Genomic DNA, 19,558 nt, shown 5'->3' with positions numbered 1-19,558 from the left:
ACGAAAAACAGGAGAAAACTATAATCAAACAAAAAGGCAGTCCACCCCTACATGCTCCTGTACTCCTGGTCTGCTGGTTGGAATGAGGTGAGGATGAATGACTGGCCGTCCATGGCGGTGTCATCATATGAGCCATCTCCAGGTGGTTAGCCAATCCGTATGATCCTTCTTCTGGTTCCACCAATCACGGAGAGGTACCTGTACACTGAGATTTGCATATTAAACAGCATTACATCAGGAGTCGTAACACACATAGTCACATGACAAAGAACATTTATTCTGAGCTCTGTACAGCCCAGCAAAGAAGTAAGTACACTCTTACTACTTCCTTAGGAATTAAGAGGGCAGATGCATGTTAACACAATGCTACAATCTCACCAGGAGTGGTTATCCAAGCAAAATGACTTCAAGATCACATCAGAGGAAAAAAAAACCCCAAAAAAACAAGTGCTATATCTTAGCATGTTAAATTTTAGGTTTATACCTTGTTAGATATCAGGTATGAGCTGTCAAACAAGTGACCAGTTCAGATGTTGTCGGTAGAAAGAAAGCCTAACTACAGAGGTACTGTAAACACTACTGTAAGCCGGAATAGTGTAGCTAGCTAGACTTCTGAGATAAAGTAAATTTTGTTGTCTTATATTGTAGATTAATGCTTTCCAGTAAAACTAACCAAAGTCTCCCCCCCCCCTCATTGCAGCAGATGGCTGCCTTTCCCTTTGCCCTAGTTTTGCTCCAGGTTTCTTCCTGTTAAAAGGGAGTTATTCTTTCCCACTGTCACGATTCCCTATAAAGTGCCTGTACATAGGGAATGACGACTCTTACTTTGAGATTAATAAAATGGAACTGAATTAAACATCAGTTTCATTAGTTTAAAGTTTTTCACTTTAACCATATTACCTTGCCATGACAACAGATTCCTTTTTATTTTCTGCTGTGTACAGTCAGTTCAGTGAGTAATCGTATAGGATCTTTGTCGCTGCATCTACATCTAACTAACCACCACTATGTTTTCATGGGATCACAAGTTATTGAATAATTAACCGATTAAGGTAAATAGTAGGGGTGCAACGATACATAAAATTCACAGTTCGGTTCGATACTTTGGTGTCATGGTTCGATATTTTTTCGATACAAAAAAATGTTCATGCTTTTTTAATTTGTCATTTATTAAAATTATAAATATATATTTTAACTCAAACGTACAGTTTTTAAATTTAATGTTGCTGAAACAAGTAGTAATAAAAAAATAATAATTCTATCTGATCGAGAAATCACTCATCTTTGGAAAAGAGAGTTTATTACAGAGAAATGGCTCTTTCCAAAATAAAAGCTATACTACAGTATACTCTTCTTCTGGGCTATATTCTCAGCAGCATATTAAACATATCAGGTCCCCATAAGGAGAATCATGTGCTAACGGCTGTCTAAATGACTCGGGTAAAGTTTGTAGCATGCGTGCTTGTTGTTTTTGTCTCCTTCCACTTGTCTTTGCACTAGGATGATGTCGGAGTAAATGTGCAGTCATATTCGTTGTGTTCCCACTAGTGCTGTCAGCGTTAATCTGAAATGACGTTAACGCCACAACACGGCAAATCTCCATTAACGAGCTACCGCGGATCACCCCGTGCGTGGGGCTGGATGGGTCAACACGTTAACGAGCAAACTGCGCTAACGCAGTAGTTCCCACCCATGTAATTGAGCATTGCGTGGCACATCCGACATACTGTTTTACTTTTGTCCATGACACACTTACCTTCAGGGTCATACGTCACATGAAAACCAAGATAGTTCCAAACGCCACATCTGAATGAGGGTGGGGGGGGGTTCAATGTGCTATGTTGCAAGGAGCTTAGCTTCTGTCTTGCTAGCTTGCGCTGCGCTCAGTGGATCTGCGCACGACAGTGCTGCCTAGGCGGAGTAGTCGAGCGCAGATCCACTGAGCTCTCAACACAGACAGCATCGTCAGAAGAAAAGTTGATAAAATAAATTAAAAATGTTGTATTGTTCGATACATATGCGTACCGAACCAAAAGCACTGTATCGAACGGTTCAATATTGATACGAGTATCGTTGCACCCCTAGTAAATAGCAGACCACTATTTATAATAGTTGGAAGGATTGCTCTATAATAGTTGGAGCAATCCTTCAAGAACCAAGTTTACATGGAAGACGGTGCCAACTTCTAATAATAATGTCAGTTTATGTGTTTAAATTTAAAGAAATCTATTAAAGATATATGCAGACAAATATTTTTTTCTCCATGAAGCTCAAACTCCAACCATATCTGTTAACCCATTCAATTACATTATATTTATATAGCACAAAATCACAACAATGATCTCCTGCAGTTTATACTGGTATAGATGCTACAACAATACAATTCCAAGCATCATAAGAAACGAAATCTCATTTTGACCATCGAGATCATGGAGTGTATCATAGTTTCAGTAACAACGCTGGCAGTATTTAACATCAGTGATGTAGAGTAAACAAAAAGCACTGGTGCCCAGGATGTTGTTCTCACTAGAGAAAACTTCAAAAAGTGCATTTTGGTAAACTTTCAAGGTTATATAACTATGTGGGAAACCAGATTATAGGATATGAAAGGTCTCTGCTTTTAGACCAGGCCATATGGCCATATATGATTCTTACTCTGTTAAAAGAATCTATTTATTTGAAAGTTTTACTAACACCAGAAATCAGTATAACTAATTGCTTGTTTGTGTGGGACCAATGGTTATATTAAAGCTTTTTCCACTATTTAGCAGAATTCAATTATTAGTATAAAATATAAACCTGCTAATAAATTGAGATCATATAGATTAAGCTATATGAAGCAGGGGGAAATTGTCAGTGATACAGTCTCATTAGTTCTCAAATGATAAACACAGTGTAGTCCCTGTATCTCTGTTATCCATAGAGTTAGTTCAAATATAGCCAAAAGAACTCCAGCCCCCAGTCTGTGAGAACATGAAGCTTCCTGTTAGTTCTGCTTTTTCTTTTGTTACCCTACTGCACAGTCTGAAGCTAAATCTTCCTCAAAAGGAGGACATTGTCATTTCCAGTCCCGTTTATTGTTTGTCCTCTCCTTCCCGTGAGCACAACCTGTTGAGTCTGGCAGGCTGTTGCTAGGTTACTTACCTCAGCCAACAATCAAGGGGTGTGTGTGTGTGTGTGTGTGTGTGTGTGTGTGTGTGTGTGTGTGTGTGTGTGTGTGTGTGTGTGTGTGTGTGTGTGTGTGTGTGTGTGTGTGTGTGTGTGTGTGTGTGATATGAAGCAAAAATCTATAAAGGAAGGATGTTGTGTTTCAATTTACAATTTTCAAGGTTAGAACTCGGCTGGGTATGTGTAGTTAAGAGGAAGTAAGAAATGCACACGTGTAAACAAGAGAGCTACTTTCTGTAAGTGCCTGGAACTAAAAAGGAAAAAAAAACATGTCCACATGGTAAAGGATAATGCTGACTTCCTCTCAATTAATGGCCCAGGCAGCAAGCTCCCACTCTGACTGTAGGTATATTTTAAGTTACACCACTTTCTAGTATTTATATATTCAGACTCACAGTAGTGCACGTCTCCACACTCCCCAGTAGGCAGTGGGTGGAGTTGAAGCGGGGTAGATATTGCTATGAATCATTTCAGATGTACTCAGCGTGTAGACATACACCATCGCTGCACCAGACAGGAGGTAGCAAAGCTGTTTTGTTATCGTTGTTGTTGTTGTTGTTGTTTTTAATCATGAAGGGAACTCGGGAAGACATGGCTCATGTCTATGAAGACAGATCTGAAACCATGTTAGTTATCTGTTTATTTACCCTCAGGTGTTATATTAACCTCATCAATCATACTCGTATGTTTCCCAGTATACATAACTTTAAGTTAAATGTCATTCTTTTAATTCGAATGCTAAACCAAATTTGTCATTGGCAGCCTCCAGTAGTTATGATTTTTTTTTTTATCATAAGGATAAAGTGAATGCTCCCCATCATCTTCGTCAGCTTCGGCTTTTATCAGCGAATGTTTATACTTCTTATTCCCTCCTGCAGCCAGCTGCTATTTGCTAAAACTGAAAATTTCACTCTGACTGGGTTTTTTTGTTTGTTTGTTTTGTTTGTTTGTTTTGGGGGGGGGGGGCTTTTTAGGGGCTAACACAACATTAATCACAACAGGTCTGCGTAAAAGAAAGCAAGTTTAAATTTTTGAGATATAAGTGTTTTTTGGGGGGTGGGGTTGCATAAATTTATTCTAAACAAAACCTCATTTTAATAAATGACATTATGATTAATATTTAATTTTAATTCAGTTTTTTATTGTTAATTATGAAATCCTAATTAATCAAAAATTAATAAAATCATGAATTAAGACATGCATAAATTTAAAACAGTCTGAATCTGGAGCTAATTTTCTCCTATGTTATTCTTTTAGGCAGCACGGTGGTTGGCACTGCTGCTGCACAGCAAGAAGTCTTTCTGTGTGGAGTTTGCATGTTCTCCCCGTGTTTGCGTTGGTTTTCTCCGGGTACTCCGGCTTCCTGCCACAGTCCAAAGACATCCAGTTAGTGGGGATAGGTTAATTGGAAACTCTAAATTTCCCGTAGGTGTGAGTGCAAATGGTTGTCTGTCTGTATGTGTTAGCCCTGCAGCAGACTGGCGACCTCTCCAGGGTCCAGGACCCTGAAAAGGATAAGCGGAAGAGAATGGCTGGATGGTTATTCTTTTATTCATTGTACTCTAGAATTTATAACCATTTATTTTTTTAATTTATAATATAAAACACAGTGTTCAGTTCTTATTAGTGTTCTCGGAAAGTGGAGTATTTGCTTACATAATATACATAATTGGCTTTTTAATCCATTTTCTGACATTTAATTCTAGAAAGTGACAGAAGATACGTTAATACGAGTTTAAGTGCTGCTTAATAGATCATTTAGATGTTTTCTTGAATCATGTGGGTGCCACTGGTCTTGGAACCAAGTGAAACTATCTCAGCCAGTCTACAATAAATATTTGTGAAGGCAGATACTTTAAGGAGGACATTAGGCCGGATTAAAGGGGTGTTTGTGGCATGTGTATCCTGTGTTTTGAGGGGGGCTGTGGTAACAGTTTTCAAGCTGCTGCTATTATTAGATGGTACATACTGATGCTGACCAGCCCACCATTAAACAAATAAAACACAACAACACATACAGGCTCACACAAACACAAAACACAGAAATGGGACATCCAGACAGCCAACTGCAGCCTTATAAGGTTTGTGATTTTGAGCTGCATCCCAGTATGCTAGATAACGGTGCCAGAGCCATATTTAGCCTGCAGGCTGCTGTCTGCACACACTGCCACGTGCCTTGGGTAGATCTGAACTGACTGCTGATGCAGCCAGGCCATCACCTGTGGTCTGGTGCATGGCACCGCTTGTGTGTAGCAGGGCTGTCAGGCAGAGCTTCGGATCACTGCAGCTGCAGGATCCTCAGATCATTCGTCCAACACGAAATCTCTCCATCTGATCCATCACTCGGGGTCCTGCTTTCTCTTTCTTGGATGATTAAATGATAATGGGATTGTTTCTTTTCAATCCTTCAGGGTTACAGCTCTTTTGAGAATGAACTGTTGATCTAAAGTCATATTTTTGTAAATAAATGTATGAATGAACAACCAGACAGCGAAGACCACAAAGAACAGCAAAATGATACAATCTTGAGCATCGTTATTTAAAGAAAATTAGTAAATTAGTAGTTAGTTGTGTAAAATGGTATGCGGGCCTTCATAAACCATCTTCTGATTGAATTTTGTCTTTAATGGCACTTAAATATCAGCAGATAGTCTAATCTTTGCTTTTAATAATAATAATGGATTGCATTTATATAGCGCTTTTCAAGACCCTCAAAGCACTTTACAATTCTGCTATTCATTCACTCTCACATTCACACACTGGTGGAGGCAGCTACAGTTGTAGCCACAGCTGCCCTGTGATAGAACTTGGCATATTTGCTCGACTCAGCATTTAAGTTGAATAGAAATAGTATTTTCTTAATGTTTGGATTAAAACTTGATGGAATGACCCCACTGTTTTTGTTTTGTCTTGTAAAAATGCAAAAGTTCTAAGTTCAGCTGAGAGAAGTACCGGGCTTTGACAGTATAACTTTGTAAGAGTGAGTCAATATAGAATCCAAATGAAAAATCTCATAGGCCTACAGTGGGGCAAAAAAGTATTTAGTCAGCCACCGATTGTGCAAGTTCCCCCACTTAAAATGATGACAGAGGTCAGTAATTTGCACCAGAGGTACATTTCAACTGTGAGAGACAGAATGTGAAGAAAAAAAAATCCATGAATTCACATGGTAGGATTTGTAAAGAATTTATCCGTAAATTAGGGTGGAAAATAAGTATTTGGTCACCTCAAACATGGAAAATCTCTGGCTCTCACAGACCTGTAACGTCTTCTGTAAGACGCTTTTCTGTCCCCCACTCGTTACCTGTATGAATGGCACCTGTTTGAACTCATCATCTGTATAAAAGACACCTGTCCACAGCCTCAAACAGTCAGACTCCAAACTCCGCCATGGCCAAGACCAAAGAGCTTTCGAAGGACACCAGGACAAGTATTGTAGACCTGCACCAGACTGGGAAGAGTGAATCTACAATAGGCAAGCAGCTTGGTGTGAAAAAATCAACTGTGGGAGCAATCATCAGAAAATGGAAGACATACAAGACCACTGATAATCTCCCACGATCTGGGGCTCCACGCAAGATCTCATCCCGTGGGGTCAAAATGATCATGAGAACGGTGAGCAAAGATCCCAGAACCACACGGGGGGACCTGGTGAATGACCTGCAGAGAGCTGGGACCAAAGTAACAAAGGTCACCATCAGTAACACACTACAACGGCAGGGAATCAAATCCCGCAGTGCCAGACGTGTTCCGCTGCTGAAGCCAGTGCATGTCCAGGCCCGTCTGAAGTTTGCCAGAGAGCACATGGATGATACAGCAGAGGATTGGGAGAATGTCATGTGGTCAGATGAAACCAAAGTAGAACTTTTTGGTATAAACTCAACTCGTCGTGTTTGGAGGATGAAGAATACTGAGTTGCATCCCAAGAACACCATACCTACTGTGAAGCATGGGGGTGGAAACATCATGCTATGGGGCTGTTTTTCTGCCAAGGGGACAGGACGACTGATCCGTGTTAAGGACAGAATGAATGGGGCCATGTATCGGGAGATTTTGAGCCAAAACCTCCTTCCATCAGTGAGAACTTTGAAGATGAAACGAGGCTGGGTCTTCCAACATGACAATGATCCAAAACACACCACCCGGGCAACAAAGGAGCGGCTCCGTAAGAAGCATTTGAAAGTCCTGGAGTGGCCTAGCCAGTCTCCAGACCTCAACCCCATAGAAAATCTGTAGCGGGAGTTGAAAGTCCGTGTTGCTCGGCGACAGCCCCAAAACATCACTGCTCTCGAGAAGATCTGCATGGAGGAATGGGCCAAAATACCAGCTACTGTGTGTGCAAACCTGGTAAAGACCTATAGTAAACGTTTGACCTCTGTTATTGCCAACAAAGGTTATGTTACAAAGTATTGAGTTGTATTTTTGTTATTGACCAAATACTTATTTTCCACCCTGATTCACGAATAAATTCTTTACAGATCCTACCATGTGAATTCATGGATTTTTTTTTCACATTCTGTCTCTCACAGTTGAAGTGTACCTCTGGTGCAAATTACTGACCTCTGTCATCATTTTAGGTGGGGGAACTTGCACAATCGGTGGCTGACTAAATACTTTTTTGCCCCACTGTAGCTGTACATCTGTAAGCCATTTGGCAACCCGCCATCGGAAAAGCTCCTCCTGTAATGCTACAGCTCTGTTGTCACTGCTACTCTGTTCATCATAGTCAATTTGTTAATGGTTTTTTGCCTCCAGGTTTCCACAGTTTCATATCCTTGCCTTATGCTTTTTACAAATTTGTGCCAGACAGTGAATTGAAATTACATTGTGTGAGTGAAGCACAAAAAAGAAATGTGCTAAAAAACCAACTAAAAATAGATGGACAACAGATCCTCTGTTTTAACATAAACCTTATAACTTTATACTAGTTTACTGTATACATCATATTGTGGAACTGAAATATGCTTTTCTGATTAGCTGTTGATGTCAGCACGCTGTGCTCTGGGCTGAAATGGCAGAAGTGGAGAACTACTGTGGCGCTGAACCAGACAGTTTCTACCCTGGCCTCTGCATGTGCTGGGTTTGTGCTTTGTCCCAAGAAATGGCAAATAGCACAGCTGAGGTTGAAGCGTGTGCCTGATTTATTTATAGGCTTTTTAAACAAAGATGAATGAATTGGCACAGAACTGCTAGCATTGTAAAACTGCGTTTTAGAAAAACACACTTTCATTGACAAGGAAAGATAAATCAAGTTTTGTCCATTGGAAGGCAGTGGAAGTTTGTCTTAAATGTGACTCTCAGTATAAACAAATAAAACAGTAAAAAAAATTCTGAGAAAAGTCAGAATTATGACTTTAATCTCAGAATAATGACTTTTTCCTCAGAATTATTTTTTCTCAGAATTCTGAGAAAAAATAAGCTGTAGAAAAACTTGATGCTTTTCTACAGCTTATAACTACTCTGTTTACAGTCTTTGCTGGTTTTATTGGTGCACCATGTTGAAAATGGATACAAATAAACAGACAGTTTGTACTTAGCCAGTGTTACCATACCATGCATCTGCAACCCAGTGTAGAAACTGTGTGGTCAGTGCAGCTTATACTTCTCCACTGCTGCCATTTGAGCCCAGAGCTCAGTTGGCACTCTCCGCCCCTCATTTGTCTCAGAGAAGGTGACAGGTAAGTAGCCAGACACCCTCTCCCCACAGCCCTGCCTTTGCCACATCTTATTAGAGAACCACCAAAGGAACTGGTCAAACAAGAATCCTCCCTCTCTTATCTTTACATCCACATTCAGCACCATAACTAAGACAGCAGCCACTGAGGGAGGTGTGGGTGGTGGGGTTTTTTGGGGGATGTTTGGAGGGGGTTGTTTTCACAGTGCTAACAAGCTCCTCGTGGAGAAAGAGCGGTGTGAGGACAGCAGGTATAGGGAATGCAAATACAAACGGGTATAGAGAGTTGATGGGAGGCTGAATGGATGAGGAGAGAGACATGCTTAAAAAAATGGAGAAAACGATGCCAGTGCAAACATTTTGAAAAGATTCAGGGAAGGAGCTGGAGAAATGTTAGAAAGGAGTGTAAGAAAAATGACAAAATCTGCAACAAAAAAACCCAACAAAAAAAATCGTCTTAAAAATACATAAGTCTAAGGTGAGGTTGGCGATATAAATAATGCAAGAAGGGATTTGGCTCCAAAGCTTTGCCCCAGTGTGGCTAAAGTGCACACAGTTGGGGTGACAAGCCACTCCTCCACCCCATTCCCTTTTACATTTGTTAAGCAGCTTATAGAAAGGCAGGAAATCTGCTAACACAACGATTCATTGTTTCTTCTTTATCTTCATATCACCATGATTCACCTGCTGCAGTAATCAAAGCATCACACTGCGACATGTTTAATCAGGATGCTCTATCAGAGGATCCGCGGGGCACTGGGAACTGCAACTAAATGTACTTTACTTTCTTAGTGGAACATTCATATCAGACGGTGAAATATGCCCTGAACATCAGCCACAGGTCAAATGTTTCTGGGTTTTTTCATAACGTTCACAGTAAGCACACTGCACTTTATTGCTGTTGTGTAACCTAATGGAGACCGTATTTTATAAAATCAGCATCGTGTTGAATTCAGTAAGACTAATGCGGTGAAAGTGTTTTGTTGAGATCACAGACGACTAAGACAGAGTTGTTTTCCCTGGACTGTGGAAAGGTGTAACCAGTTTAGTGTACAACACATCAAAGCTACTTCAAGGTTTGACATCTTGTACATACCTTTTTTGTAATGAGTTATCTATTCTGCCCATTTTCACCCAGAGAAATGCCCTCACTGGATATTTTGTCTTTTTCAGACCACTCTCTGTAAACCTTTGAAATGGTTAAATATATGAATCCCATACAGGACAACAAAGACATAGATTTAGTGTCTGCTTTCCAGAATATCAATAAGAAGTTTTTCAGAATTATAGCTATTATTTGATTAACAAAAATAAAAGCTGGTCAACACTTAAGTTTAATGGTTCTCAGTTCTAGAATATGTGAACGCTGATTCTAGGGGAACGATGTCACAGAATGTTTTAACATTGATGGAAACACGCTGTGTCCTGGCATTACACACTGAAGGCCAGTTTGGCTCTGTCTGATTCAGCTCAGTAGGTGACATTGATTGAATGCTCATTGGTAATCACATTCATTGCCTAGCAGTGTCAGGGAAGAAGAAAACCTGATTAGCTTTTACAAGTTGATAAAAGTAAAGGCAAGCAGCCTAATGAGTCACAGTCAGGAACTGAGTTCCAGCCATCAATCCATCCTGATGCTTAACTGGGTCTGGATCGCAGGGAAGCAGTCTAAGCGGGAGCATCCTTAGTCCCTCTGCCTAACCGGTCCTCCAAGAGGGACACAAGCTGCCCAAGAAAGAAGGAAAAAGAGCGTTATCTGTCCAGCATGTGCTCTGTGTGTCCCGGAGCCACTTCTGGTAGAGAGCGATCCAGGACAGTCACCTAGAGGCTTTCTAATCTGATGTCCAAACATTATTTTGGTCACTACCCAGATGAGGGCAGAAATGTGAAAAGCAAAAAGGTAGTGCACTACAGATCAAATACAAGGCTAATACCACAAAATACCACAAAAGGAAATGCTTTCTTCTACTTTTTCACAGTTTTTAAATCTCAGATAAACATATCTCCAGACCCGGGCAATAAAACTCATATCCAGCAGTATCTCACAGAGTCAGATACCACTGGATATATACCAGCCCTTCAAATTCAGGGTAGCAGTTGCCTCAGTGGCAGAAAAAAAGATATCTGCAAAGCTCATTCAAATAGTGCTGACCAACCAAGCTAACACGCTTGAGTGAAAGGATTTCAGATATCGCAGCATGTGTTCACATTGTTGTAGGCTGGTAGCTTTAGGAGGCTCATCTGACAAGACCTCCTTCTGTACGTCTATGAGTGGATTGTGGGCACACTGCTGGTTCAGTCCTTTCTTTGTCTGCATTGCCTGTGTGTATTTCTGCCTCAAACAAATAATAAAAAAAAATGCAACAAGCAAACTAAAAACAGATTCGAGTGTACCTGAGCTCTGCAGAAGGCGATGGATTTGTTGATGCTGTCATAAAAGAGAGCGGGAAACACCCATAACCACCAAGCCAAACTTTTCAGAGAGCTTTACAAGCAATTTTGAACTGATGTCCTCGCATTACTTGATACGCAGCTGTACATTGTGTTTTTCTATCTTGGGAGAGGATAACATGTATGAGAAAGTGTGTTTTCAGACCCCAGGCCTTTGTTCTTTTTTCGCTGACTCTTGTTTGGCTTCCCTTTCCATCTCATTAGTTGAGTTCACAGTGCTTTCCAGTGCCAGTGAGAGGATGATGATTATGCTTAGAGGAACTTTGGCTCTTCCAAGTCATGTGGGCGCTCATCTCCAGTCACTTGTAGAGCGATAACTGCATAATTCATGTCTGGATTGTCTCACGTGCACTCTGTGAACAGCTCGGTATGAACCGGAAGCAGAATTTTATAGTTAGAAATGTGCCACAGGATGCAAAGTTAATAAGAAGCATGCAACCTGAAGAGATTCATTACTTCAATTTACCCTGGTACTTATTGTGTCATATTTCCTATTTCTTTGCTGCCTGCATCTCTCAGACCTCGTGTCCTGCTGTCATTAACATGTGGTTTTGGTGACCAAATGGAGTAAAAAAAAAATCAGTCCAAATAGAAATGAAGCCAGGATGCATTAAAGGTCTGGTCAAAATGCTAATGTGGAAGTTGATGTGCGGACAGGCCCTAAGTGTTCAATATGAGAACAAATTATTCCATCAGTAATTTGGTTTCCTCTGTAACAGCAGTCTACAACTCATTAATACTAAACAGTTTCATTTTGCACATATTCTTCAGGATTCTATTTTTATTTCCTAATGACATTTTTTGCCATTGTTGTTTTTGCAACAACCATGTTGATGCAATAACAGTATTATGGAAAAAAAGTCTCTCATTTCTTTATTCTTTCTTTGGATGATGGGAAATGGGTGCAGCTATTTACTGAAATATGTGCAACGATATATGGAAATACCGCATAGAAGGCAAAAAGAGTTTATACAATTCTAATGAGCCTAAACGTCAATATTTGGTATGACCTTCTTCATTCCTCAACACAGACTGAACTGTTTTATTAATTTACGTAGTCTTCTGGAATAGTTCTCCAGGCTTTTTGAAATACATTGAAAGTTTTCCTTCGGATGTAGATTATTCCAATCTCTGTCAAGATGATCCCACACTGCTATTGGGGTCCAGGCTCTGGGGGATGAGAGTCCATGACCGATAGTGTTCAATTTTGAGTTATTATATCCGGGTATGTTTTTACTGCACTGGCAGTATGTTTGGGATCATTGTCATGCTTAAAAACCAAAGCCTTTGCTAATCAGATACTTTCCAGATGATATTAATTGGTGGATCAAACTCTGGTAGTACTTTTATGCATTTCAATTCCATCAATTCTGATAAGATTGTCAACACTATTGGCAGAAAAACAGCCCAAACCATGACAGAGCCTCTACCGTGCTCTACAGATGTCTTTAGGCACTGTTATACCTCCCTCCTGATATCCTCTGTACATACCTGCTCCCACCGATTTTCAGTGCAGTTCTTGTGTAGTTTGGCATACCTCAGCATTTTCTGTTTCCCTTTCTTAAGAGAATAGTCACTAACAGCATTTCTGATGCAGCACCCCTAGACACCTAGCCTGTTACTAATCGCTTTGCTTTTATTGAGAATTACCGCAACACGACTTTTAAAGTCTATTAATCATGTTTTAAATAGGAAGTAATGTATTAACCAACTTATACTAAAAAGAAAAACTGGACAAAGGCTGGTGAAGGCACGACAAAGCTCTACAACACTGTTGTCATGTTGTCAGAAGTGCTTGTTAGAAAAATAACATTGAAAATAATTTAAAGAAAATTAACTCCAGTAAATCTGGTAACAAAAGAATGATACAGAATGGTAGAGCTACAGTAATGGGCTACAATATTAACATTGTTTTCTCTTCTTCTCTTCTTGTTTCCATCAAGCATCAAGATGGTTCTGATGTGGACCAGTGGTGACACCTTTAAAACGGGGTACTTCCTCCTCACCCAGGCTCCGGTGCAGTTCTGGATTTGCGGCCTGCTGCAGGTCTTCGTGGACATCACCATCCTCTTCCAGGTTTACTACTACAGCCGCTACCCGCAGAAACCAGTGTCACACACAGTTTCTCACACCACCAGTGCCAAAGCCCTCTGAGAACATCGGCATAATCTCTGAGGACACTACAAAGCAGCAGCGAGGAAGGCCTTATCGAGGCACTGTGGAAATGTATAAACACACACGCACCAAAGCATCTTGAGATGATGTAGGCTGCTGCTCCCCCTCACCTCCTAGTATAAATGAAGACTCCAACGCACTCATAAATAAGGCAAAGATACACAGACACCAGGTGGTGGCAATGTCTCCAGTGATACCCGAAGGACACTTGTTACACACAAACGTCAGCCTGTTTTATTTATTGTCCTCTTGACTTATCAAAGCGGCCCAATGCATGCTAATAGGAATGCAAACGTCTCTGAGAATACACCTTGAGTCATCCTGTGCATGTGGAGAATATTATGCACACACAGCACATGAACATCCAGCGTATGCAAACTGCAGATGCACGCACTGAAATCAGTGCTCAAGGAAAAGTGGACCAGCTTGTGTCGTCCTCAAGATGAATGTTGCTTGGAACTTCTGCCTTAAAGCACCCACATTTTCAACATGGATTGCTGCATTGCCAGTAATGTGTTACAAATCAATCAAAACAAAAAAAAAGAAATGTTAATATACAGCATTGCTGAATGTACATTTGTTGTTGTTTTTTCCCAACACAGTGGAGGAATGCCAGTCAGTCTCCTGCTTGTTGGGCGACATATGCTGTCATACTCAATCTTGCACGACAAAAATACAGAAAAGCAAAGTCACCAAATGAAGAAAACTCCTCACGTTTGGTCATGAATGTGAGTGGCCTTGAGACTAGCAAAAAGTTGAGCGACTTAGCCTTTGTAAGCAAATGCCAAGACTTTTATACTAAAGCCCTTGACGACATTTTATATATATTTCCATCATTTCCAAAACGTCCTAAATAAATGCTCAAAGATGTGTTAACATCATTAAACTTATCCTGCGAGCCTACAACTGCGCTTCATAAAGGTAAAGGAATAATTTAAGCTGCCAGCATGATGCAGCCAATTTTCTATGTGTGGGACTAGCAGCTGAATCATAGCTCGAGGCGCTAGTTTAGCTTCGCGTTCAGTCTGAACTCATCTTTATGATGACGACCGCATTTAAAGTCGCATCATGGGCTTAATTTAGTGATGTTTGCGGCTTCTGTTTCATTTTGAACATCATCCTACATTCATGCTATAACTGCAGGATAACAAGAAGCTGTTTTTCTGTCCTGAATTGGATCATGTTTTATTCTAAGGCCTCGTGACAGCTTTGCATTCACCACAATAGACTAGATTTTCTGTTTCTGTTGTGTTGCAAGCAAGTCTCGCCAACTGACGGCCAGAAGCTGAGCGCTCTAAAGCTTTTTCAAATTATATTATTTTTACATTTGCTTGCAGCTTGATGCCAATATTTCACTGAGACTTGTGTGACAAAAAACAAACAAGAGCACTCAGAAAGCGCAGCTCCCTCCGAAGAGCAAGGGCTAAAATGTTTTTATTACAATATGCTGACGTCAGCCTGTTACGGCATTGTTGTGAGGTGTTATAGTGAAAGAAATATGTGCGTTATACAGCTTTCTCCATGTCTTTTTATGTGATAAAGTATGATATGGTTTCAAGAAACTGGAATCTGGAGCGGGCACATCCTGTTACAGCACCACGTTCAAATTCATCAAGCTCTTTAGACCGATCCATTCTTTTACAAACATGTGTAAAAGCACACGGCGTGGATAGGTGTTTGATTTTATACACCTGTGGTAATGGCACTGAACACACTCGAATTCAAACGTTACTTTTGTCCATATCGTCTATCTTGCTGTGGCATTGAGATCCATCGATCTGCGCTAGACTGTGATTGTATAAAAAAGACAAACTTTGTTGAGTTTGATGATGACCACTATCAGGAGGCTGCTGCTAGAAATGCTCTGCTGCTGCTTGGTTCCTTCCTGAAATCAGAATCATGGATGCCCTAAAGTGGCTCGTGATGCTGTGCCACCCCTAATTGTACAATCATAATCCATAACATATCTAAAAACTGAGCTACATCAATCCCACATAGCAAAATTGGTATGGCCCAGATCTGGCCCACACAATGGGCTTACACATGGCCCACATACCGCAGAGAATGACGGCCCTTTGGTTTGCCAGAGGTGGCACACATGGGCCAGCACAAGGCCAGTTGCAGACACACTGGTGGTCCTGTGCCAAAGGGCCGTCATTCTTTGCGCTATGTTGGCCATGTGTAAGTTGTGTGCAGCCACAGGCCAGTTGCAGACACACTGTCAAGCCATGTAATAACAACATGTGCTGGAACATGGTAGCATGAAAAGAAATATGACAAAACTCTGTTCATACAGTGAATGGACTAATTCTGATATAGAGCTTTTCTACTTTCCCGGATTACTCATAGTGCTCTATACAACCTGACGCATTCACTCTGCCATGACACCAGTTAGTCAGAAGTGCCAGCTTGATGCCGGATCCAGGGAAGACCTGTTTTCTATGAGCCTGGGCCACATACACCAAACCACAATCGGGCCAGATGTGGCATGCCATCACATAAATAGTGCCATCTACACCAGGCCTGGCCCATATCTGAATGACATACCACTTACTATGCCAGAAGTCAGCCAGCAGTGCCGGCTTGACACCAGATCTGGCCCAGACCTGTCTGCTATGTGGGATGATTTTAAGCCATTCTGAAATAAACCAACAATGACATAGAGCTTCATAGAGCCCCATTCATTCTAAATTATTTCACAAGTAGTCCCTATGAAACCAGAGCTCCCATGAATGGGAGTTCTCAGTGTTATTAGAATTTTTTCTTTTTTAAATGTTCGGGATTGACCAGTAAGTGTAAGTGCACAAACATCATTTCGCTCCTTACAGCAATAATAACGTTAAATACATTTTATGAAAAGGTTTTTATGCAGGACCAAGTCGATATGTTCTGTGAGCGGTGTTGTTCACAAAGCCCAAGCTGTAATAAACTGGAATTATGCCTTAAAGAGATGAACTTCACAGACTCACAGTTCAGAATTTGCTCAGCTAAGATCGTACCTCTTCCTCATATTGGCTGCAGAAAGCACTGACTGGCCAGTTTATCATTTATGACAAATCCAATAACATCCTTTAATATCCCCCCTGCTCATGACCCCACATCATTGTGAGGTCCTCTGTGAGGGCAGGTTCTACTCATCGTTTTGTCATATGAAATTCATTTCCTGTTAAACGCAGAGGCAGCCATATGATTTTTTTTTCTTTGTGTTACTGTTGTTGTTTTGTCATTTCTCTCTGAGGAGGAATGCCAGACCATAAGGTGCACGACTGTCAGCCCTTCAGTGACCTGTGTACCACAGCAGACCTGTCCTCGTCTTCAAAAAGAACAAAACTGCAACAAAAATAAATCTTTGTGTTCTGCCGAGAAGCGACTATTCTCTGCTTCTTCTTTTTATAAACACGTTGGGTGAGAATCGGGTACTGAGGGATCGGTGGGGGTATTTTTTTATGTTTACATCTTTTTAGCTTACGTATTTATTTTGTCCTTTTTTATATTAACTCTTCAGGTGCCAGTGTAAGATTGCCTGTTCTCTGTCCCGACAGTGCTGAGCCCGAGTGTGTTGTGTGAGTTAATGTGAGATACCTGACAGGGTCCTGTTGTGCGAAACAAGATTAAACTGACCTCGGAGTTCCACTTCTGTGACTGTTTCACTGCACGTGATGATTTATCTTTGTTTGCTCCGTGTTTTGTATCTTTTTGCTCATTTGTCATGTGAACGTGTTTTCATGTTTTTGTTTGTTACTATACCAAAAATATCATTCTGTAAGTATGTTTATTATGTGTTTTTGTTTTTTTTACCCTAGTACAGCGATTTATGTCTCTATTTTTTTTATCCATTTTCCTTTTAAACTGGCCACACACCTGTAGTTCCTGAGGCTGTTTAAACCCACCCAGTATTGTCAAGCATTTAATGTGGCATTGTCCCCCAATAAAAAGGACTCAGACAAACTCTTGCGCCATGTCTTTACTTATTGTTTTTTTTCCCTTTTGATGGAGATGTTTTTGGGACTTGTGACAACATCCGTCGTTGCTCTGATCAACAGTGTCGCTCTGGCAGGCATCAGTTGTCAAAGGAGGTGTAAGCCCACCAGCCGTGGTCCTTCTTTGGGCTTTGGGCACATGCCATCTGAAGCAATAATAAAAACATAAATCGTAATGTGCTTGGCTTTCCACACGGAGCTCTCTGCAGGCACAGAGAGGAGGCACAACAAAGATAAGAGTCACCAAACAAAAAAGGATCAAAAAGATGGATTTGAAAAAATGTTTTCTAATCCAGATTCACATTCAAAATGTGTTCCTATTTATGCCTTTCACTGCACCACATATGTCTCTCATAGATTAGGCCTGATTCATGCACACACACATATGTACTGTATATATAAACTGAAATGACACATGGACCATAACTGACAGAAATGTGTTTGAAACTTATCTAATTTAAACTCAAAGGTCAGGACCTCATACACACAGGCCTGGAAATAAAATTCTTTGTTTTCAGTGCCTCTGGAATTTGAGTGAATGTGAGAGAAAGAGGCTTCCCTTTGTGATAAATACTGAAAACATACGAGGCACTCACTTTTGAAACTCCTCTAGGGCCTTGTGTTGTGAACGTTGTCGCATCAAACCTCTTCACAAGTGCACCGCTGCGTCAAACCGCCACAGACAGGTGGCTTCTTACCAGGGTACTCCTCTAAGATTCAGTTTATCTGCATGGAATGAATATATTTTAAATAAAGTGACTGCGCTGCTTCACAGAGAGCCACTCAAGAGCTTTTTGAATGTGAGTGGTGGTGTTCACAAGCAGCATGGCTATTGTTCAGTGCTGGCGATAACAATTGGCCCAGGTATTAGAATGCCTATAGAGCAGTAATAGGATATAAAGTGGGCCAATTATGGTTTCCTATACTGTTACAGTGGTAGATACTCAATTCAAACAAAATGACAAATAATGAGGTTTGCCTACTGACAAGTTGTCCATATTAGCTGCAATCTCAACTGTCAGACTGCTTTAAAGGCACTGTTTCCAACCTTTTCTGTTCTATTAGACTATTAGCTATAGATTATAGTTTTTATAGATCTAAAATATGGATTGGACATCACTGTGACATCACCCATTAGTTTTGAAGCTTCTACTTTAGTGTTTTGACCACAGTCATGTCAAATTTTTTTGGACTGATGAAAGGTGGAATGCTAATTTATCAGTTAATGTTAGCTAGCTTGTTAGCAAGCTGTATTCTTGAACGGTATCAGTGCAGCACACAGAAAGCACCAGGCTAATAAAACATGAGAATTTTACTCACCAAAACTGAAGCCCAAATTTCTGGGATGGTCAGTTAACAAGACAATCGGTCATGTAGTAGCTCGTCCGCAATCGCTCTCAATTCACAGGTTATTACAACCAACTGGTTAAACTACAGGAATGTTTATGAGACATAAACCCCTGATTGACCTCTAATTTCCTACTTCTAATTTCAGACAAACCTGAGGATATTATGTTAAGCTTTATAGTTTGTCTTGCATATAAACACAACCATATCCATAATCACATACTGTGTATGCTACCATTGTATATAGTGTATTATCTTACTTATATTATATATGTATGTATTTTATTTTTATTTTTTTGTATTTTCCTTCTGATATCTGTACCTGAGCTGAGGTAACGCAAAAATTTCCCTGTCGTGGGATCAATAAAGTCTCATCTTATCTTATCTTATTACCTTGGCCTCCAGTAACACTGTGAGAAATATTGGAACCATTTTTAATGTGCATATCAAACTATGTAGGACTGCTTTCTTCAATTTACACAATATCTCTAAAAGTAGACACATCCTGTTTCAGAATGATCCCATAAAACTAGTGCATTTATAATGTCTTGCTGGACTACTGTAATTTATTATTATCAGGCTGTCCCAAAATTCCCTAAAAAGCCTTCAGCTGATCCAGAATCTTACAGTGAGTACAGACAGGGACAAGAAAGAGTATATTTTGCACATATTGGCTCCTCTTTGCTGGCCACCTGTTAAATCCAGAAACAACTTTAAAATCATTGTCCTAAATTAAAAAATCTTAAAGAGCTCATAGTACTGT

General features: G+C 40.4%; 1 protein-coding gene and 1 long non-coding RNA gene across 3 annotated transcripts in view; one reads left to right on the top strand and one right to left on the bottom strand.

Annotated features, from left to right (window-relative positions):
* slc66a2 (solute carrier family 66 member 2) overlaps positions 1 to 17,416 on the top strand; it is a 48,394-nt gene extending 30,978 nt beyond the window's left edge. For both annotated transcript variants that reach the window (XM_026156150.2, XM_026156151.2), the window contains one exon: positions 13,237 to 17,416. In XM_026156150.2, coding sequence (XP_026011935.1) covers positions 13,237 to 13,447 — 211 coding nt within the window. In that variant the 3' untranslated portion in view covers positions 13,448 to 17,416. The remainder of the gene's footprint in view (positions 1 to 13,236) is intronic.
* On the bottom strand, positions 17,023 to 18,898 carry LOC113014657 (uncharacterized). Its single transcript, XR_003270986.2, has 3 exons — positions 18,769 to 18,898; positions 18,045 to 18,174; positions 17,023 to 17,594 (listed from the first exon to the last, which is right to left on the bottom strand). It is a non-coding gene; the product is annotated as an uncharacterized LOC113014657 (long non-coding RNA).
* Between the last annotated feature and the right edge of the window lie 660 nt (positions 18,899 to 19,558).

This window comes from Astatotilapia calliptera, chromosome 22 (genome assembly GCF_964374335.1).
Source record: "Astatotilapia calliptera chromosome 22, fAstCal68.1, whole genome shotgun sequence".
NCBI classification, from domain to species: domain Eukaryota; kingdom Metazoa; phylum Chordata; class Actinopteri; order Cichliformes; family Cichlidae; genus Astatotilapia; species Astatotilapia calliptera.
This window is presented reverse-complemented; position numbering and strand designations above follow the sequence as displayed.